The sequence below is a fragment of the Manacus vitellinus genome, unplaced genomic scaffold, assembly GCF_001715985.3.
Source record: "Manacus vitellinus isolate BGI_N305 unplaced genomic scaffold, ASM171598v3 scaffold_6_pilon, whole genome shotgun sequence".
NCBI lineage: Eukaryota > Metazoa > Chordata > Aves > Passeriformes > Pipridae > Manacus > Manacus vitellinus.
In genome coordinates, this window is record NW_021940750.1 from 38,539,261 (window position 1) to 38,561,811 (window position 22,551).

General features: G+C 49.2%; 1 protein-coding gene across 1 annotated transcript in view; it reads right to left on the bottom strand.

Annotated features, from left to right (window-relative positions):
• Positions 1-651: 651 nt before the first annotated feature.
• DAAM1 (dishevelled associated activator of morphogenesis 1) overlaps positions 652-22,551 on the bottom strand; it is a 55,550-nt gene continuing 33,650 nt past the window's right edge. The window contains 11 exon segments of the mRNA XM_018082842.2: positions 652-3,524; positions 4,134-4,304; positions 6,992-7,123; positions 7,756-7,816; positions 10,276-10,383; positions 10,984-11,152; positions 11,395-11,483; positions 13,371-13,477; positions 14,251-14,335; positions 19,553-19,656; positions 21,039-21,068. Coding sequence (XP_017938331.2) covers positions 3,315-3,524; positions 4,134-4,304; positions 6,992-7,123; positions 7,756-7,816; positions 10,276-10,383; positions 10,984-11,152; positions 11,395-11,483; positions 13,371-13,477; positions 14,251-14,335; positions 19,553-19,656; positions 21,039-21,068 — 1,266 coding nt within the window. The 3' untranslated portion in view covers positions 652-3,314.

The window sequence follows — 22,551 nt, forward strand, 5'->3', positions numbered from 1 at the left end:
TCATGAGTGCTGCAAAGATCACCCATGCAAAGAGCATTGGGAAAAGAAGAAAACAGCACAGAGCATGGATGGGAAGGTGTGTGGGAAAGGCAGCAGTGAGCGGGAATAGGCCAGGAGGCGTTTGGGCTACTGCCAAGAAAACATCTCTGCTGTGTCTAGATAGGCTTGCTAGAGGCACACCAGCCAGCCCAGCCAGCACTGTCTCCTGCAGAAAGGGAGATGATTCAATCCCATGATGCAAAACTGGCAGCTGCCTCGATGCAGGATCCTTGAAAAGCCCAGGTGGGCTTTTGGAAAAGTTCCCACCAAGGTGGGAACAGCCATTAGAAACAATGCAGTAGGGAGAAATGAATGGGGCTGTTAACTGGGAGGCGTTTCAGAGCCCACAGCTGGGTGAGGACACGGATGCTGCAAGCCTGGAGGGTGGAAAAAACCCTCATTGCCTAAAATCCAGCAGGGTGGAAAACACCTCAACCACCTAAAACCCAGCATGCAGGGAAGGGGTGAAGTGAGGTTATCAGCCAACCCCAGAAAAGCCCGCAAACACACCCGAAAAAGAGCAACCCTCAAAGAGCCTTTTCTTCAACACCTGTCTCAATCCCCAATTATCCCATTATTTTCCCCTAGAAAATAAGTCATGCCTCTGCCATGTACACTCACCGAAATCGTTTTTCTTTATTGCATATTGCCATCTTAGAAAATGTACAGTCTCATAACATTACACAGCATTTCCCACTAGCTAAGACTACTAACATCCTTGCACCTAACAGACTACCTTGGTCACTATGAAGCTAATAAGGTCCAAGACATATACTTTAGTTTACAAATTATTATGGATTTTTTTTTTGTTTGTTTGTTTTTGGCATTATTAAAAAAAAAAAATCATCTTTAAAATACACACCCAAGAGAAAAGAGTGGCTACTTACACCAGCACCAATCTAAAAGTAGTTTTCGACAATGGCACATGGAATTACCTGCACACAGCCTTTGTATTTATTTTTACAGATATAATATTTTTTTCTTTTTTCCTTTTTTTTTTCTGGAAAGAAAACAAAGAAATGGCAAAGTCAGCCTAATAACCAGGCTGTTGTAAAACAATTAAAAAAAAACAACAACCCAACAGGTTTGGAAGGGCAAGAGGAAATCTGTCAGGAAAGGTCCTGATGTGGCACTGGGGTTGTGGAAGCAGGAGCTGGGGTGGGTGCTGGCACCCAGGGACCCCAGGAGGGGATCACCCTTTCCAACTCCCACTGCCTTTCGAATTAAACACGTGTGACCAACCATTCCTTAAACCATCAGAGGCCAGACTTTTCTTTTTTTAACCTTTTTTTTTTTCCTTCTTATTTTTACATATTTTCAATTCCCCCCATAGTCCATTCCCTCAATTGTATCAGCCCCATTTTTTTTCAGCCATAAATAAAAAATATAAATAGAGGCACTTTAGTTAAGGAATAGTATTATCATTACCTTTTGTCCTTATTTCCCCCTCCTTCTTAAAGCAAAGTGCTTAACTCCACCTTTGAACACAATCTGCAGGTTTTGCAGCTGCTTGGATACGAGGTGCTGGACTTTTATTTTTGCGCTTACCTGCTTTATTTATTACTGCTTTAAATGCTACTCAGAAAGTCTTTTTTTTTTTTTTTTTTTTTTTTTTTTTCTACAGTGCGTTAAAAGTTGCAATGAAGAAAAGAACAAAATGGTAAAACCACAGCTCTTGACAACTCTGCTTCGAGAGAGATTTCACAGCTTTCACTCAGCACACAGACCCCGCGGCCTTCAGGTGCTTAGAACCATATTTTTTTTATACAAATTAGTTTAAACAGCACTTTTGCTATACAGTACATATAGTTAACTGACATCCCATACCCCACCAGTAATACCGATTATCTGACAAAAAAAAAGAACAACCAACCTTATTTCAAATAGTGTTAATATCTAGTGCAACAGGGACAAACTCATCTCTCCACAGGAAAAAGAACAAACAAACAAAAAAAAAGAAAAGGATCACAAAAGTATTGGTGGTATAAAAAGATTTTGTTTTGCTTTCTTAAAAAACATACCACAAATAAATAAAAGTAAAAAGTAACAGTCCTCTATATACTCAGCATAATTTAAGAATAGAAATGTTAATATGTTAATGGTGGTTACTTTTTATTCTCCAATTCTTAATTTTCTAAACCTTTAAATTATTACTCCCTGAGAGCTCTGAATTATTTTTATTATTGTTTTTTCTTTTTTTTGTCTTTTTTTTTTTTGGACTGACATTTGACAGGTAGTTCTGCTTACAAATTTGCAATGACAATGAACAGCAAACCAGTCGAAAAAGGACCTGGCTAAGAGACAAGTGTTTCTTGGCATCGTTGCTTCTGTGTGTCCGAGAAAGAAAAAGAAAAGAAGGTGGGTGAAAGCTGGTGGGTTTTACCCCAACCCCTTTGTATTTCAGAGACCTTCGGTCCCGACCCACCTTGACAGAGGATACAGTTTGTCCCATTGAACAGAAAGCAAGAATAAAAATTACAAAGCAAAAGTTTATGCTCTTCGTCTCCTCCGAGAACAGACCTTTCCCACCGTCTTGGGCCAGAAAACGTTGCAACAGTATAAATACATCTGTGTGGCGTTACAGCGATAAGCACTTTGGGGTAAAGTTTGTCCTTTAGCAAGGTGGTGGCAAGAGGAAAAAGAGCGTTCCCCGAGGCTGACGGGAAGAGCATCGCTGGGAACGCCCACGGCGCTGAGCTCGGGAACCAGCGCGAACGCACGGATCTGCGAGTTTTTGGGAATAACTGCGACAATGAGGAAAAAAACCCAAACAAACCATGGATTAAAGTTCAGTCAACTTTGCTCTTTTTTTTCTTTTCTTCTTTAAACCGCTCGGCTTGTGTGCAAGGCGTCCCCTGCAAGTGGCCCCGGGGGGAAACCGAGCAGGAGAGCAGCAGGGAAGCGGCTTCCCGTTGGTTTTGGGGCCACGGGGACCGCCGGCGGCTCTGGGTTGGGTCCTCTCTTGCTCCGCGGACGCGGCATTGTGCTTGTGCATGGGGAGAACTACTTTTTTGGAGCGGGGAGGAGGCGGTGCTGGCGCTCGCCAGTGCAAGAGCCGCCCCACGTACCTCCACCCGCGCCCCCCGACCCGACTATATACACAGTATATACACACACACACACTCGCCCGCGGGGAGAAAGAGCGTGCCACTGTTTCGCTTTAAATCGCAAGGCAGTGTAATGGAAATAAAAAGGAAACCTCAGCCACTTCAGAAAGACCAACCCGCGGGGTTTTTTTTTTTGTTTTTTTTTTTTTTTTTTGTGCTGTCTGTTTTTCAGAAGTTGAGCTTGGTGACGGGCCTCTCCCGGCCGCTGTCAGCCAGCTGGTTGGTGATGCGCTTGCGGTTGCGCTTCAGTTTGGTGAGGTCCTTGTCGAAGACTTCGCCCGAGCGCAGGGCCGAGACGAGGTCATCGAACTCGCCGCTCTCCTCCCCGGTCTCCTTCGCCTTCCTCGCCTTGCGCTCCCGCTCCCGCTGCTCCTTCAGCTACAGGTCGTAGAGGGGCAGGGAAAGAAGACACCTCACTCCCATGCAGGTGGTTGTGGAGTGCCCAACACATGCACGGGGACCCCCAAGCTCATGGAACAAGAGCCGTTTCCCACCCCAGTGCACAGCACACGAGAGCTGGTCAGGGTTATTGATATACCCCCTCCTCAGAAGTGTTCAAGGCCACATTGGGTAGCGTTTGGAGCAACCTGGTCTAGTGGAAAGTGTCCCTGCCCATGGCACAGGGGTTGGAACTAGAACTAGGCCCCTTCCCACCCAAACCATTCTGTGATCCTGAGATTCTATGATTCTGTGATACAACCCATGGGCTGAGGGTCACAGTCCCATGGCTGCTGCTTGTGGGTCACAGCAGCCCACAGGCAGCAGCAGCTCTGTTGCATGTTTCAGCTCTAAGACCTCGCCAGCATAGCTGGTCATGAGTTAATCAGGCAATCAACAGTGAAAAGTGAGTGGATCTAAGAGCAGAGAAGCTCCCTGCCCAGTCTTCAGTGCTCCCTGCGCCACCATGGCCAGCATGGGGACAGCATGACATGGCTGCCATCCCCAGGTGCCCCAAGGATGCTGCCGGACTCGCCGGTGTCCGCTCACCTGCGCCTCCATGCGCGCCCGGCGCTCCTCCTCCTCCTTCCTCCTCCTCATGTTCTCGTTCTCCTGCTTGGCCTCGGTCACGGCTTGAAGGAACTGGTCAAAGATGCCGAAGAATTCGTCAGGCTGAATTTTGTCCGTGTCTTCTCCAAAGTGCTTCACAGCCTTGGAAAACTGGAAGAGAGAAGACAGGGGTGCCTCAGTGTTGGATGTACCCACTGCACTGGTGAAACCCCCATGGGAAACCTTCGACCTGATGGAGCAGAGAGAAACACTTCCAGCAGCCACAGCAGATAGCAGGGCCTTGCTTCATCAAGTCTTGCTTTAAACATGTAATAAATCATCTGATGTTTTACCTGCTGCCCTGTAAGTGCCAACCTGGTTTACTCTCAAGCCCCCTCTCCCCATCTTGCCTCTGGCTCTGCTAAGCCTCTCCTGCCCCAGCTCCACTTTGTTAACTAAGCAGCAGTAAAAACAAGGAAGCAAAATACTGTGGGACCAAAGACATAAAACTAATAGTAAACACGGCAGGGGAAGGGAAACTCGCACTTTTAAGTTTTTCTTTGAAGTATTTTTGGGGTATTATTTATCATTGCCACATGCTCTGCTATTGAAACCAAATGTGTTGGTGAAACTTCTAAAAGAGATTTCTGCCCAGGCTCAGGCACAGCCCTGGGCAGGGAAAGAGGGAGTTTTCCGGCCTTTTGTGCTGTTTGCACACCATTAATACAAGGGAGTCAAATGAGGCCTTAGCAAAGGTCAGGACAGGACATCCATGATCTGGTGATGCACCCCAGTCCCCAAGCAGCCCGTGACTTGTCCTTGGGACTGACATTCTTTGTTCTCACTTCCAGTTTGAAGGAGACTCTTTGTGCATAGAAAGTTTGTTAAAATTGTGATGGCATGTCCTGGAGATAAGCAATCTTAAAAGAAAGGAAAAACAAAATCAAAGCACAAACAGATTTATTAGTTGCTTTGATTTTTCAGGGTAGACCAAGAGGAACATTTTTAAAGCCTGCTTGTATGATTTAATTTTATTTGCAGGGGTGCCCCACGCTCTTCAAAAGACATTTAGGGCATTTTTATTTCTTTGTTTACTTAAGAGACTTAACACTTCAAGATGCAGGGGGGAATCGGAGAGGTGTCACTATATAAGTCAATATAATTGAGGTTATTCTTGTTGATTTTAATCAAGATACTAAATTCTCTGCCACGTTACAAGAGATTCTGGTGGGGGAGGGAAGCCTGAAAATGTTATCCTCGTAGGATATAAAGTTTACAAAACAGGGATGTTTCTGTTTCTGATTTCCTAAGAGAAAGCAGTAACACACTTTGAATCTCCACATGTGTTTAAAAAGCGAAGAGCTGGTGAGCTCCCCACAGCCCAGCCCATCCAGTAACCATGACAACAGCTGCAAATGTCTTCAGAGTGGACTTCCATGGACACTGGGGACCATGACCAGATCCACCCAAGTGAGCAGAAGATGATATAGTTTGGAAAGCATATGTCACCATTTCCACAGTCCTAACTCACTACAGGGAAGATCTGCCAGGTTACTGTCAACAGTCCAAAAGGGTGGCCTGGTTTAGGCATAGCCTCAGGAAGGCAATGGTCCATCATAATATGCCCAAGCATGGGTGGATGGTCAGAAGGACAGTGCCAACTGGACACTGGTACAGCCAGGGAGAAGGAGATGACACATGGACACATACTATCTTTGGAGATGTAGCTCATGCAGTGGGACAAGGATAGGACATCTAAAATGGCCTTTGCTGGACTATCTCCCTGCCACTCCCATCAAGGTGAAGGCCAGGCCAGGGAGGAGATACTGGAGGACTTGGGGGAATGGAAATCAGCTGTGTGTCCCTTTGCTGAAAGAGGGGAAGCAAAAGGTGCTTGGGAATCATGGGTGTCAGCCAGTGGCCACCCCTTTGCTGTGAGTTAAACCAGGCTTTGCTGTGAGTTAAATCAGGCTGGTGGGAAGAAAAGGACAATGTTGGCAGGAGGTCACTGCATGTGGCTGCAAAGCTCTCACCAAGGCACTACTCTGGGAACAGAAAAACTTTTGAGTAGCTTCTCTAACCAGGTCTGAGTTTGGTCTCAATTCATGTCACTGAGCTCCTCTCTTCTCTGGAGAGAAGAGCTGGGCAGGTCCTAGACCAGTTACCCCTATAGAAGTGGGGTTGGTCAGGCAGCCTCAGTTGTCTCCAGTATCAAACTCTGGGTGACCTCATGTCCAGCTGAAGACCTGATTGCATTTTTCCTCCTCTTCCAGATGAGGATTTTCCTCCTCTTCACCCCCAGATGGAACAGCCTGCTTTCTTGTCACCTTCAGTCTTCACTGGCCAAGATGCCCCAGCAGCCACGCTCTTAACTCCAATGCCCCAAAATTGGGATATTTCCATTTTAAGACACAGAAAGCAAAGCAAGCCCTTTAGGTTTGCATGAAAGCTCTTCACCAAAAGCAAGACCCTCATAAATGACCTAATATCTCCTTCCCTGATGGACATCACTCTCCCATGCCTAGCCCTTACCTTGCACTTCCAAAAGATAGACAGGTATCTCACGGCTTTCTACAGCACATCCTGTGTCCCAGAAGCTGTCTGTTAGCTGGACCTGCAATCCCCTGCCATGATGGGTTGTGAAGCAGGAAGAAGGCCCTGGGGACAGACAGGGATGTACCCACCCACCCACTCCAAACAAAACATGAAGAGCAGCCCAGCACCCTTCTCACATGAGAGTCTCGGCAGGACACTCACATGACTTCATGGGGGAAGCACTAGAGATGTTCACACACAGTTGAATGTGCTCTGGGAAGGCTGAAACACTACCCAGATCTCAAGGATGTTGGTGGCCTTACCAGCTCTTTTGCTTCCATCAGAAGATCTTCGACATCTGAGAAGCTGAAGCTGGCTAATGTGATGAACTGGCTGACGACAGACACAAACTTGTCACCTGTTTGCTGAACCTGAGACTTCTGGAAGTCCAGCTCCTTGGGAAAAAAAAAAAAAAAAGAAATCTGGTCAGGTCCTGGCTGATGAAGGACACAAATACCATCAGCCTCTGGTAATGGGGAGTGTGCCTGCATCAGTGCCCAGGGTACTGCCTGCACCACCACTGCTGCTCCCCCCTGCCATACATGACACCCTGGATTAACCCGTTTTACAATGCCTGCAGTAAGCTTTTAAGCCAAATCCTGCAGGAAAGCTTGTGGGAAGCAGGATAATTTAACAAGACGGTGAGTCCTTTGGGATACTCCACCATTTCATCACCATTCCAGCTGGGTTGCAGAAGTGCTCTCCAGCCCTCTGCGGTTTTACAGCCGAGGGGAGCCCCCTCTGCACATCACAGGTCCTCCATGGGCATCATCACGAGCCTTACTCACCCTCCCTTGATGTATTAAGATATAAACCATGCACGTGCCTAAACACACATGGTAACTTCAGTGCCAAAACAGCCCTGAGAGGACAGGAGCACGTGCAGGGCAGGAAGGAAAGGCAAACAGATCTCCAGGATGTGAGATAAAAGCAGCTTTGCTGGGAGCTCCCTTGCCTGCCTCCCCAAGGAGGGATGCCGTCCTGCTTGGAGCCAGGCTGGACTGTATTTTATTTAAGTAATACTCACAGTCTCCACCGCTCTCAGGCCGCTCCTCAGAGTGTTTATTTCTTTCTCCAGCTCAGTCATGCTGTTGGAAATAGCAGGATGTTAATTTTCAGCCTTCCCCAGAAAATTTTACAGCTCTCTGACCAACTCGACTGTGTTTTTCCACTGAAAAGACCCCAACACTGCACACTTTGCCTCTTTTTTGCAGATCAGCATGTCTCGAGCTGCAAGTCAAGCTGACAGCCTCTAAGCTGGGGCTATCTCAAAGAGGCTGCAGTTGCTTATTGTAAAGCAAAGCACTTTTCTGTATTTTTAATCAAGGGGACTGTGCAGGTTTAGCAAGCTCAGCAGCCTCCAGCCTTCTCCAAGCAAAAGAACAGCTCAGGAAAGGGCTTTGCTGGGCACAGATTCCTCTCCAGTGCCAGCAGCAGATGGGCTCATTGTCCCAGTGCACAGAGGACAGTTTTACAGGGTGCCAGAGTTGGGTGAACACCAGGCAAAGCATCTTTCCTAGCGGCGAGGCTTTCACAAAAGGAGACAGCCCAAATATAGAGAAATAAAAATAAATCATCACGTCTGGCGCTGACTTTGTTTACACAAGGCTCAAGCCCCCGATGAGCTTCGAATTCAAGTGCTTACGGGTTCCTACCACTACATCTGAGGGGGAGCTTTCTCACAAAGGCTCGATGACCACAGGCTTGATGCCTTTCCAGGGGTGCCTGTGCGAGGGCTGGGGTCCCTGGAATTGCTGACGCCGGGTCATGGGGTAAGCATTCCTGGCAGGTTTAGTCTGGGAAAATGCAGTTTTGGGAGCCCTGTGCTCCAGCAGTTCATTACTAGCGGTGGGGATTGACAGAGGCGGCAGTTTTTTGCTTCACAGCTGCAGGGCTGGGGGGAATTCAGGGTTTTCCAGAACTTTTTGGTTTCGCTCTGGATTGGACCAAACCCAAATGTTACATATGGTGTCCAGTTTAGAGCAAAATGATAAAGTTTAGGGGGGTAAAAAAAAAAACCCTCTATGCAGACGTTTTCTTTCCCACACGTGTGTCTGTACAACAGCTGCAGATACATGGGCATGAGAAAGCAGGAGTCTCCATGGGAGAGGAGCATCTCCTGCTCAGCTGTGTTCTCAGATGATGATGCCTACAAACTGAGCACCACACACTCATGGAATATCCTGAGTTAGAAGGGACCCACAAGGATCCTTGACTCCAGCTCCTGTCCCTGCACAGAACCACCCCAAGAATCCCACCATGTGCCTGAGAGTGTTGTCCAAAAGCTCCTTGAGCTCTGGCACGCTTGGTGCTGTGACCACTTCCCTATGGGGCCTGTTCCAGTGCACAACCACCCTCTGGGTGAAGAATACTCTTCCTCTCACACCAGGATTTGTCCTGTCATGGGTTTAATCCTGATGGCTGATGATTATTTTACATTTTAAACGTGAGGATGCTTGTTTTGTGCATTACACATCTTCCTTGGGAACCCACCATCACTACAAGAGATCTTTGAAACTAGAAATACCCTCGAGCCACTGTAAACTCCATTTGTATTTCATGGAATCACAGAATGTTTTGGGTTGGAAGGGACTTCAAAGCCCATCTAGTTCCAACCCCCTGCCATGGAGAGGGACACCTTCCACTAGACCAGGTTGCTCCAAGCCGTGTCCAACCTATCCTGGGACACTTCCAGGGATGGGGCACCCACGGCTTCTCAGGGTAACCTGTGCCAACTGCATCTTCTCTAAAAAGGGGCAGTTTCAGGCCCTTTTCCTGTCCATGGCTAACAAGAATATGGGCTGGCTGCAGAAACGTGTGATCTGTGCTGCTCACATCCCTGGAGCAGCAAAGCCCATAAGCTCCTGCTGAACTTTAAAACCAAAACAGAGCCTCATTGATTTCAGAGGTACTTCAGCACATACTTGAGGGCTTTGCAGGGCAACAGCAGATTCCTCTTGCACTTAAAGGTTCATCATGTGCTTAAGGGCTTTGCTGAGCAGGGGCAGCCTGCTCCCAGCAGGTCACCAGGAAGGATTTAAAAGCTGGTTGCACACACCAGAAGCTCCACGTTGGTGGTAAAACAAGGAGCAGGCAGGACCTGGAGGCAGGTGAACCCCTTGCAGGGCTGCCTGGTCCTGCCCATGCTGCAGGCAGAGCCTCCCTGCCACAGGAAGATAAATAGCTGCCCTTTATCTGCAGCCACACCGCAACCGCTTCCTCCCGGATTACTTAACGTACCATTAGAAATTAATTAAATGCCTCTGCGGTGAGATAACAACAGGAAACGGCTGCTCCAAGCAGCTCTCCTCCCTCAGACTCAGAGGTTTAGAGCCTTTGCTGCAAGGGCTGTGATTTAAAGCCACCAGGTGATGTTTGCTTCTGTGTCCTTGGGCATGCTCTGGTATGGCCACAGCAGGGGGTACAGCCCAGCAGCCAGGATCTGGCCAGGAGCATGAGCTGGGGTGGGGTGACATGGAAAGGCAGTCTGAAACGAGGGGAGAGGTGCTTCCAGAGCTCCCTAAGTGCCACCTAAATCTCTGCTTACTTGACTTTGGCTGCCTGTGGAATGTCTCGCAGCTCCTCGTGCAGGCGGAGGACTTTGGGATATTTCTTTTCAACGACAGTGATGAGATAGTGCAGAAGGGTGATGTTCCTAGGAGAGAGGAGCAGTGAGGTCAGTGTGGCAGTACCATGGGGAGCCGAGTGCTCAGTCAAAAACCCTGGTTAAATCTCAACCCTGGCAGTGAACTATTTGAGAACTTCTGCAAGGATGCTGAGATCTGACCCAGCTCCTCTCCCTCTGAAGGTATGAGACCCTCCCAGCTCTTCTCTTGCATGGAGCTTGGAAGGAGACAGCAAACCAGGCAATGGCTCTGTGGCAGCTTGCAGGGGTGGCAGAGGCAGTTCCCATGGAGAGAAGCCCCTGGGAATCCTTTCTCTGGCTCTTGGCTTCTCAAAGGGGTTAAAAAGCATTTGGAAGATGATCCTCCTAATCAGCCTTGGCTGAAGTTTAGCCAGGCCAGGAAGGAAAGTCCCCATCAATCCCTATAATGATCTGCAGCTCAGCTTCCCTCGAAAGCTGTTGTGCTCAAAAAATGGACACTCACCTCACTGGATATGCCAAATTGGGCAGGAGAAGGAGGGACTGCTCCCACCCACCCACTTCCCAGAGGCAATGCTAATGACCCCTCCATTCCCCCAGCATCCCTGGGGCCTGCAGATCCCACCAAGCATAAGGGCAGGGGCTGCTCACTTGTCAATGCTGGACTTGGTGTCCGCGATCTTGTTGAGGCTGGAGATCTTGAAGCCGAAGGCGTTGCCCCTCTGGCCCTTGTTCATGTAGTTCCCAAAGGCCAGGACCACCTCCAGCAGCTGCTGGAGGCTGCTGCTCTGCAGCACTGCCTTGGAGCCGGCACGGATGGCTGAAAGCAGAGAGGGGTGGGACATTACCCCCTGCCACAACAGCACACCAGTCCCTTTTTCTTGCAGCAACCCCTTCAGTACCCCCAAAGAGAGACCACCAACTCCCTTCCCCTGTGTCACTGTGTCACTTCCCCTGTGTCCCCTCCATGCAGACCAGGCTTGTCCTGGCACGGAGGGATGCTCTTCCTACAAGTGCTCCCTTGTGCTGGCACAGAGTCCCTGAGCAGGTCTGGTCACTTGCCTTCCACCTTGGGTTTGACTTCTGCAACTCTCTCTGCAAATTTCTTCTTGAAGTAGAGGGATTGCAGCCTTTGCTGATAATGGTTTATCCTGGAAATAAAAAAAAAGAGATGCAAGTTGAGCTTTGCTTGCTCCAGGGCAGAGCTCTGCTGCTCTGCTGCTCACAGCTGTGCTTACAAAGCACGCTTGAGCCACAGTGATTAAAAAATAATGACCCCTTTTCTCCCTGAAACTGTGCTGGATGGGAAAAAATGACAACTGAAGCTACAGCTGTCCTGGATCCAGGTGGGTTCTTAACCACATGCTTAAGCCTATCCTTAACTCAGCAGGTTTAACAAGTGGATTTTTACACCCTATTGATATGAACAAACCGTTCTTTTACAGCCACTCCTTAGTAAACGTGCTGATGAGGTCTGGGCTCCCCATGGCTTTGTGATGAGCTGCAGCTGGACAGAGGTTTGCCAACGACCACCACTAATGAAACCAGACCTTCAGATCCTCAAAATGATGGCCTGGGCTGGAAAGCCCCTTTCCTGGGCAAGTCAGGGATGGCTCTGCTCATGTCATCTGTGTTTAAGCTAAACAAGATCTCACTTGTATGCACATGGCAATCTGATTTGAGTCATTTGGACCAAGGACCCATGGGAGACGTGCTCAAACACAAGGCCATGGGCTACACTGTCACTGCACTAATCAGAGGTGACAAAGACATCACACTCAGTTACAGACCACAAGGCAAATTAAAAAGCCGTGCTGGAAATCAAGGAAAATATTTGCATCAGCACGTTGTGCCTTCCAAAGGATGAAGGCATGGGAGCAACACTTGGGCGAGAGACTGTGAAGAAGAAAGGTGACTTGCGACAGGAAAGCTAATTCTGAGCATCATTCAGCCCCGAGGGCTCAGGTCTGAACTTCACAGCTCCATCCTGCCTGCCTTTGACACTCAGCAACCACACGGCACATCACCCCGGTGTTCATCGGCGCGTTGCTCAGGGAGGACGGCAGCATTTCTATTTTTGATCTCCCAGTGCGAACTCAAATTGTAAAACTCGCTGACCTTGCCAACAAGTGACTTGCTTGAAGTTCAGTTAAGAGATTCAAAGAGCTCAGTGCTCACTTTGATTTAAATAAGGAGCTTCAAGATTTTAAACCGGCACCTCTAGAGGATGTGCATGCAATAGATAAGGTTATTCATCCCTGAAGACTTCTAAGTCTTAAATGATTGCTACCAGGAGCAGGAAGAAATGACATTTCCTTTCCATCTCTCACATTCTCAGGAGCCCCAGGGATGAGTCAATTCTGAGGTGAGGACTGGGATTCATCTACACAGCAGGGCAAAATGTACATACATCAGGCTCAAGTACTCATTAGGATGTGATCGTGTGAAGGGGAAAAGGAGCATCATGTTATCATTCAAACAGCACTGCTCACCTGGGCCACGATGCAGATCACAGAATCATAGAATCACAGAATGGTTTGAGTTGGAGAGACCTTAAAGATCATCTAGTTCCAACCCCTCTGCACTGTGAGGACACCCTCCACTAGACCAGGTGGAAAGGAATCACAGAATCATCAAGGTCAGAAGAGACCTTCAAGATCATCTAGTCCAACCATCAACCCAGCACCACCACAGAGGTCCCTAAACCATCTTCCCAAATGAGAGGGGAAATGTGTCGAGACATGACCTGGGAAGCCAACACCTCACTCCAGAGGATCCATCTCCCTATCCCTTTACCCTCCTCTGTCCAGCTGCTGCTTGTCTGGGATGCACACCCTGATTCCAGGAGCACAGCATCACAAGTGATCCTTATGAGTGGGAGAGAGCACCTTGCTTGCCCTCCCATCCATCTGGCTCATGCATTTCTTGATGGGAAAAGAAGAAGGGCTTATTTCCCAAGCAGGTTTTCCATGAAATAGCCACCTCCCAACCAGCCTGTGCAGCCACTGGCCAAAACACATGTCCCCTGAGGCACCAACCTGCTCATTTCGAAGAGGAACCGGTCAGCCTTGGCCATGCGGTCCAGCTCGTGCTTGTGCTCTTCCAGCAGGTCAATGTCACCCTTTTCAGGAACAAACTTCAGGAGCTAAACAAGAGAAAGCACAGTGGTGGGTGTGAGGTCCATGCACAGTTTTTCAGGAGCCAAATGGTGATTTATTTCCTTGAATTTACTACCTTTACAGCATGTACAGACAGTGACCCCAAGGCACCTGTGAAATAACTGTTATCGCTGTCCCTGTGACCTTCCTCCCTTTACTCTCACATTAGTGTCTCTTGCCTCTGCCCTGCCATCACTCTGGTTTTACAACAGATGTACTACGTCTGCTCCAAGGTTTCAACATCAGCTCTGCCAGAGGAGATGTCAGTCAGGGACTCTCATTTGCTGCAACTCTACTTATTTGCAGATGGAAATTCTGTGCAATGAATCCTCCCACGTGCAATTGCCAGCTCAGCTTTAAGGACAGGTGAATAATGTGTTCCAAAGGGATTCAGAGGGGGTGAAAAATGGGATTCCCTTTTTGACCACTGCACAAACACTGAACAAGCTTTCAAAAATAAACCTCCACGGAGCACAAACTTCAAGTTGCAGTCACAAAGCACGGAACTTGTGCAGCCTAGAGGTTCTCAGGGCAGACCTGAGTACAGGAATGGCACATGGAGGCCATGCTGCTCCCAACACTGATGCTGCAACTGAGTTGCTTTCCTGCTGCCCTGACCCACCTGGGTGGTTTTTCAACATGTGGTTGTTAAATAATTTGGGGCCTGACACTCTCGAAGTCACACTTTGGTTCTGAGCACCTTGCACAGCATCATCTCAGCATGAGACAACCTCAAAGAAGCATGAGACACGCTGCCCACCTGCTCCAGCATGTCTTTTGGGAGGTCCTCCTGCTCGTCCATCGTCAAAATCGCTCGTTTGATCTCCTCGTTTGAGAGTTTCAGCCTGGGAAGTGGAGGGGTAGGAGAGTTATTCCCAGCCCAGCAATCAGGGAAGGTTTCCTTACACACCCATGCAACATGAACAGCTTAACTCCCAGCCAGCAGCAGCATCACCACAAATAACTCCATACAGTGTGTTATGAAGAAGGATAAGAAGGATGTGTGAGAAACGTGGTAGGAGTGTGCTCTGCCAAGGCACAGCATAGCACAGAGCAGCAGCCCTGGCCCTGCTGCAAATGGGGCCCAACCCCCTGCAGCCAATTCCCTCACCCCATTTTATGTAAGTGTTGTAAGTAGTATACTGTACACATATTGAAAACATCCAACTTTCATATGTAGCTCTTGCCTGCAGCAATGCTGCTCCTGCAGTGCCAGCACCCCTAAATGCCATGGGGCCAGTGAGGGTCATGGTCCCACTGGCAGCACAGCCCAGACCAGGCTCAGCAGTGCAGCTCAGCACTGCTCCTGAACCCGCTGCCACAACCCTTCAGGAAAATTTGGCCAATTTCTACTGCTGTTCTTGGATTTAAGCATTGCCCCTCCCACCACCTTTGGTTGGAGTCTTCCTCTAGGAAAAAATGAGAAAGAAATCCAGAATTCAGAGAAGCAGATGCTTAGCATCCCAGGAAACCCATCAGTTTGGGCTTTTTTGGAGGGGTGGGGATTTGGTGTGCTTCGAAGTGTAAGAAGCTGGAAACCAGCTTGCCCTCCACCTTTTTCTTCCTTTGCTTCACACAACAGGAATTGAACACGTAGCCTAAAACCACAGACCACTGTATCACAGTGAGCACCACCAGGCTGGGCTTCCCTGGCAGTAGTTCATCCACCAGCAGTCTGCACTGAGCTGAGGGAACAAATAGATTGAAAGACACCCTCAGCTCCTCCTGGGCTACAGAGCCATTAATTACAGTTTAATTCGTCTGCAGCACTCCCCGTAACCGCTCCCTGCAAGGACTTTGATTGCAAAACCACACATATTCTTCTTCTTTGCATTGTGGTCGATAAAATAATTTAAATTCAAAAGAGGGAAAGCCCAGAAACTCCTGCAACTCCGTTTGCCAACATCCTCTCCCTCGCCCAGAGCGCAGTGATGCTTAAAACCATTGCAATATTTAGTTTTAAAAGAAAGTAATCCCCTGTACTTCCACAAAGGGAAAAGTCAAAGAGTTGAAAAGACCTGTTCATGGGCTTTAGGGAAACCCATGGGCCCAGTCTTGGCGATCAGTGCTGTTGAGGGATGCTGAAACACTGGATGTGGTTCAAAGGAATGAGCTGAAACCAGAAACACACTCTATGGCAGGATGTGAGACCCTGGAAATCAACCTGATCAGCAGATCAAAAAGAAGATCAGGAGCTGACTTGATCACTCTGAGTAATTAAATGAGGAGGATGTTTTTCATCCTATATCTCTTCAGGGAACAGACAGACTGTGGAGCTGGCTTTTGGAAGCTGAAGCTAAAGCAGGAAGGGTCCTGGTCTCTAAGACCAGTGTAGCAAGGGCTTGGTTTAGCTTGAAATCTTTTGCTCAAGACTGAAAGCGAAGGATTAGCTTTATTGAGGCAGGTGGATCTTACAGACCTGGTAAGTAAATATTCATTCCTTATGAGCCCAGGTTTCTCATCCTGCACTCAGTCCTCTCTCACCTCCTGCTCAAGGGAGCACCCTAGAGAGGGTTTGCTAATTAAGGAGTGAGTTAAAAATCTACCCCAGCCAGAGGAGGAAGCTCAAAGATTGTGCTGAGCAGCGACCAGGACAATTGTTGGGGATGTCATACAAGGAGCAAACCCAGGATCCACGGAAAATGTCTCCTCTGCTTCTTCCAGTGGTGAGACCCATCCTAGGCTCACTCTACCTGTCCCATACGAGGGCAGTGGCTGGGATGGAACATGACCCGGGGTAGGATATGAACTGCAGGACTCCCTTTTCACCCAAGCAGCAACAGGAATGTGCAGACCACCAACATCGCTCTCCATTCCAGTGAAAAGCAGACACTGGCTAAGTTTGGACATTTAGAGGGATCCCTGGGAAGCAAAAATGCTCCTGGGAGAAGGGGGTGGGCAGGCAGCTGCCCCCATCCATAGCTAACACCTACATCACACACTTTTACCATGATCGTCTCCAGGACGGTGGTGAAATCGAGGGTGACTTTTTTAAGCCCTGCTCATTGAAAGCAAAGCCAACAATCAAATACATTTAAAAAGAAAAGAGGTTGAAAAAAACCCCCCACTTTTCTCAGGAATCATCACAACCCAGTGCCAAGAACAAGAGCCTGCCCCAGCATCGGCAGAGAGCAAGCGCGGGGCGCCAGAAGAAAACAGCTTCTCAGACAATTCGATGGGAAAGGGGCCAGTGAAAGCTAGAAGCTTATCTATAACCACAATAATTATCATTGTTGGCAGCAGCTGTCGAACGCGAGCCGTCTGAGAGGAACGGGGTCACAGGACTTGCTGTCACAGGGATTTAGAGCCGGCAGCCCGACGATGCGAAGTGACAGCTCGCCAGCCCGGCGAGAGCGGGGCTGTTCTGCGTGGCTTTTGTCGAGCCCCGCAGAGGACGTAATAAGTGTGAAGGGGGGGGAAAAAACCCGAATTCCACCGGGAAAGGGGACGCGCCCTCCTGAAAAGCCACATTCATTTGAGAAAAATGCTTCGTGTCGCCTCGCAGGGAGAGGGGAATCAAACGAGCCATTCACCGCCAGCGCGAGGCGGAAAGCGATGGAGCAAGGGGTGGATTTGCATCTGGCACAACGCAGGGCTAAAAATACACACCCATGCACGGGGAGCAAAAAGCAAGGACGTGGTGAGTTCACAGAGGAAGACACGACAAGGCACTGACATCGGCAAAGCATTCTCCGAAAAACAGAAGAAAAAAAAGCAAGCGTTAAAAATATTCTTGTGCTGCATTACAAGCCGGAGGAAAATCCAATGATCTCACTGCGCAGTAATTTCTCCCAAAGCAAGGGAAACAGGCAAAAAAATAAATCTACAGAGAGAGATAAAGTATCTCACTGGCCGTAATCTTTCCACGCTGTGAGCCAGACAATGCCTGGTGAGCTCACAAATGTCTGGGCTAAATCAGGGGCCAAGCCTGCAGGTCCTTTCGCATGTGAAAGTCTGCTTGGCCCTGTGGTGGCCATGAGAGCAAGGCGGGGAGGGCAACAGCCCAGCTGCCAGACCAGTCCCTCTGGAACACTGGGACCAGGGAACCGCTGGTCTGCCCAGCTTTGGGATGGGCAGCTGGGGTGGGCAGAGATGAAAGGATTTGCTCAAGGATGCACAGAATCTGCTGGAGATGCAGGGGCTGTACCTGAGTAAACTAGAAGGATATTTGGGCTTTATCCCTACACCGCCGTTCCTTTTAGCCATTTGGCATCAAGAGTAGATCACCCAAAAGGATTTTGGGGAGAGATACTTGATTGTGGTCCTGGGAGCACCATGGGAAGAACCCCAAAGCACTTCCAAAGCAGCGCCTGGTACAAGTCAATGCAATCTCAGAGCCACCTGTCCCTGCAGGGCCCTCATACTGCGGGACAGGCCTGGGAACAGCCATGTAAGAGGCCTGGGGACCACCCTGCAGAGCAAGTCTGATCCTGCTTCTCCCCTAGGAAACGACCCACAGGGGAGGGCAGGCAGGCAGCAGCCTCTGCCATGCCCTTTTTGTGGAATTAATTACTGGCGATTCGTTTCCAGCCATTGCTTTCTTGGAAGAGAAGGGTTTGCTGGTGAGATGAAATTGAGACCTTTACTCAGTAAGACGTGCAAGATGCCTTTGAAGTTAAGTGCTCGGGTCTTTCCCCTTCCCACCAAAGGAGCTATTTGTGTGCTTAACTTTCAATTACACACTTAAAACCTCTGGCTGAATCACACCTAAACCCACTCAGACTACGCTCAGCCTACGTATGCCGGGAGCACCCCAGCCAGTGCCCCGAATCCCATCGTTTTACTTGCTAATAGCTGGCTGCCACAGACATACTCATTTGCCTGCTGTTTTTAAACTCTGCTTTCATCGTCATCCCTTTTTATTTGGACTGCTAGGAAGCACGAAAATCCCCAGAAGCAGCCCGGAGCAGAGCCAGCCATAAACACGGCAATTTTACCCCCAAAACGCTGCGGCACACGGCTCACTGCACTCATCGCTCCCGCTGCCCACGGGGCTGCCAACCACGGAGCTGGAAGGAGCACCAGGGACTGTGAGTTATCCACCCAGAGGTTTTTTGGTTTTTTTGCAGACATCAGCCTCTCCGTGCTTTCTAGGGAAGGAAACCAGCTGGGCTGCCCAGACAAGGCACCATCTCCACCAACCCATGGTCTGGGAAAACACAGAATTTGGGCGCCGCGGCTGCAAGCCCAACCTGCCAGCAAGGCTGCTCCATCCTGGCCAGCCCTGGGTGGCACAAAAGCTTTCGTGCTTCCAGGCAGCACCATGAATATTTCTGAATGAAGCTAAATTTTGCTGCTGTTGGGATCTTTATTGTGTGAGTTAGAAACAAGTTGCATTTTCTGCTGCTATTTGGGTGGTTTTCTTCGAGTAGCTACACTGATAGTTCATCCTTTCAGACCACTGCAGCCTGGCTTCCCTTTTCTCAGGAGTCAGTCTTATTGGTGTAGTTTATCTTGCTAAAAAAAGGTCCTTTTTATCCTCTTGGCAGCAATCTGGGGATTGGATTAAATTGCTGGTAGCAGTGCTGAGCCCACCTGGCAAGGAGTGTGAGGGAGTCTGTCATCCCAGTGGGGCTGGGCAGATTAGGAGAGGCACATCCCCTTCCTAAAATCTGGACGTGAAACAGGGCACTGTGTGGGCAGCAAAAGGCCATGGCTGAACTACTGCTGCTCCCTACACCTTGCTGATACCCAGTGCCTTACCCATCTCAACAGAGACCCTCTTCAACTGCCAGCAAAGAGTAAACAAAACCCAGGCTGAGGAAGATAAGAGATGAAATCAACACTCTTCGGCCCCCTGTGAAGGCTCATGGGGTACCCCAGCCCCTCGGGGGCTTTTCATGGACACTAAATTGCCATGTACTCCGTTAATGGCATTGCCCCTCTATGTCACCATGCCATGAACGATGTAAGGCTATAGCAGGGTTCAGGTGTCACTGGCTCTCCTCCTGTCCTGGTTCCTGTCATTAACCTCTTGCCAGGTATCAGGAGCACCCCCAGCCCAGGGCAGGGTATCGAGCACCCCTCCACCCCCCCAGAGGGCAAGAAGGCATTAACCATACCTGGAGAGGAGGATATTGCAATTCTGAGCTCTCCGGCCGTCTATGACCGAAAGCTCCTTGACTTTATGCCGGGAACTCAAAGTGTCATCGATAGCATCTTCCTTCTACAAAAAAACAAAAGAGAGGAAAAAAAAGAAAAGCCTGGAGAAGAGCCACGGAGCAGCAAAGACATTTAGTACTCTCAGCACATAGCAGTGTGATACACAACGGGCCCCCATTAATCAGGAGTGTCACCACGGGTTACGGGTAAGACCCACTGCCTGTAAACGAAACACAGTAAGTCATTTCATAAACCAGAGCTGGCTTTGAAGCCACTGGTTAGAAATGTAAATATTTTCTCAGACAGGGAAGATTTAAAAATCTGCAAACACACAGGCGCTGCTGAATAAATAAAGCCGGGCTTTCTTAGCATACATACTTGTGATACTTCATTAAACCCTCGCATGAAATATCTCATTACGGGCTGCTGCACACACTCAGCATCACTCTTGTTCCTCACCCCTGCTCCAAACATCTGTAATCGCCCTTCACACATCAGTCCTCCAGAGCCAGCTAACCAATACATGCTACCAGACTTGCAAAAGCAATCTGCAGCTTTTTCAGTGAAATCCTCCCCAAATAAGGGATTTGAAAGCAGGAATCGGCAGAGCATAAGCACCTACATCTCCTAAGCAGCTTAAACACGTTACCTCCAAATGAATAACAATATTGTGGTTGTGGGCAAATGGGCAGATCTACACAACAGCAGTTTTGCAGGGTTGCCCAGGGGGTTCATGTTGCCCCAGGTTTTAATTTACCATATTGCATATTTTAGTAAGGTTAATCAATTAAAAGTTGGCTATTCAATCCCTCTGGAAGGAACACAACCTGGAGCTGCAAGGTCCTGTGTGTTACAGATCTGCACTAAACATCCATGAGTGTAGGAGACCTGGCACGTGGCCACTGCACGGGTTGAGAGTGGGCACAGAAATTCCCATTTTTTTATGGGTTTTTCTTGTTTGAATGAAAAATAACCCACAGCTATGGGAATTGCAAAGCTGCTGGGACAGGCAGCACAGAGGCAGGTGATGGAAAGTGAGCCCCAAGTCACCCAGCACCAGCTGCCCCTCTCCCGTGCCTTGCCTGCCCTGATCACAACCAAGCAGAGAGCTTCAACCCGTGAATTTATTTCCATCTTTTGTAAAGCAAAAATGCCCAGGGGTAGGAGCTTCTCCGTGTTCAGCTGCAACTAAAAATTCAACCTGTGGACTTCGGTCATTGACTTTTGACCTCAGGCCAGACAGCAAAGAGGGTGTCTTCTGACTTACCAGCCTCCCCAGCATCAACTTTCAAGCTGCTCCTCCTGTTGCTCTTTGTACCTCTCTGATTCAACCCTGTCTGCCACACATTAACCCCCCTCAGGAGTGCCCACGTGCCCCGGTGTCCCCAGCCCCGCTCTTGCCCTGCCCTTGCCCCCCTGCCCGGGGTCCTGGAGGTGCTCTCTTACCTGTCTGGGGTTACCATTCAGAAAGAAGTCCTACAGCCATAGCAGAAGCATGGAAAAAGGCAGTAAAAACACATGCAGTTCAGTGATCTCGGTGAAACCAAAAGGAATCAAAGCACAGAGAAGTGGAGAGTGCAACGTGGGGGAGGCTTGGGAGCACAAGGGAGGCACTTGGGGGTGCCAGTCCCAAAACAGGGGGGATGCAGGTGAAAATGTGGATTAGAGGATGCACAGAAGGGGAGAGCTGATGGGAGAGGCGGTTCCATGAATGGCTCAGGCCAAGGTGCTGGTGTGCACAGAGGTGAGGAGGGGACACGGGATGAGGTGGGAGGACGCTGGCCAAGCCCTGCCACTGGCCCAGAGGCACAGAACTGCTCAGCCTGCCGTGCAGAGGAGGAAAATTGCTGGTTCTTGCACATCTGAGGGACTGAAATGCCAATGCGACTGCCAGGAAAAACAGGGCTTTCAAGTGGAAATAACAAGAGGCTCATCCCGGAGCGAATCTGGCCACAGCAAAACTTTACTGTTTGCCATGGCAACACGTTTCGCCTTGACTTCTCCTCCGACAGGGACATCCCCCCTTCTCCAGCCTGGACAAGTGCCATCCTGATGCCACATTGGCACTGTGTTCCTCAAAGACCTGGCTGTCCTGCTGGGCTGCCCCCGCCAGACTGGAAGCACGTGCAGTAGAGCTGGCATCACACACGTGCACACACACACATGAAGGTCTTCCCTCCTCATTCCCTCAGCTGAGCTGTGCCTATCAGGAGCCTTGTGGTTAAAAGTCTCTGGTTCAGCTAAGGTTAAGGATTGGTATTTCATAAATTAACCTCTTCCCAGCAGTCTCCTTTGTGGGACAGGCACAAAGCACACCCACGAGCTGCAGTGGGTATCTTCTTCTTTGTTTAACTGGTCCCTAATTAGGAAGCCTTCCTTCCATTCTGATGCTCAGACTTGTCCCTGGCTGCTGGAGAGAAGGACATGGTGGCCTCCTATATTCCCCTGTTCTAGGAGAGGGAGGGCTCCTCATGTATTAAGGCAGAGAAAAAGCTCACTACAAAACCCCTCCGTCTCTTCCTCAAACCAGCCTCATCCCTGCCCCTTTTTTTTGCAGGGATCGTTATCCAGCCTCTGCTGCAGGATGGTATAAGACAGAGCAGCTTTAAACATGCAGTCACCATCCCCACAAACATTTCCCAGCCCTGCTGTCCCTGGCCCCTGTGCAGGTCACTCTCCCTTGCACAGAGGAGCTGGAGGCTTTCCTTCCTTCATCCTTTTTTGGGAGATGAATTCTTTCCCAGCTCACTGCTAAGCCCCCGGTTCAACAACACGTATTTTTTCCACTTGGCCCTGACTCTTTTACATCACTCACCGCTGCAGGACCTGCCAGGACTGCCCTGGCTGTGTCACTGCTACTTATCAGCATCACTCCCAGCCTCTACCCCCTTGCAGGCTCTCAAGACATCCCTGACAGAGGCACAAGCCCCTGTGTAGTACATATAAGCCCCAATGGCCC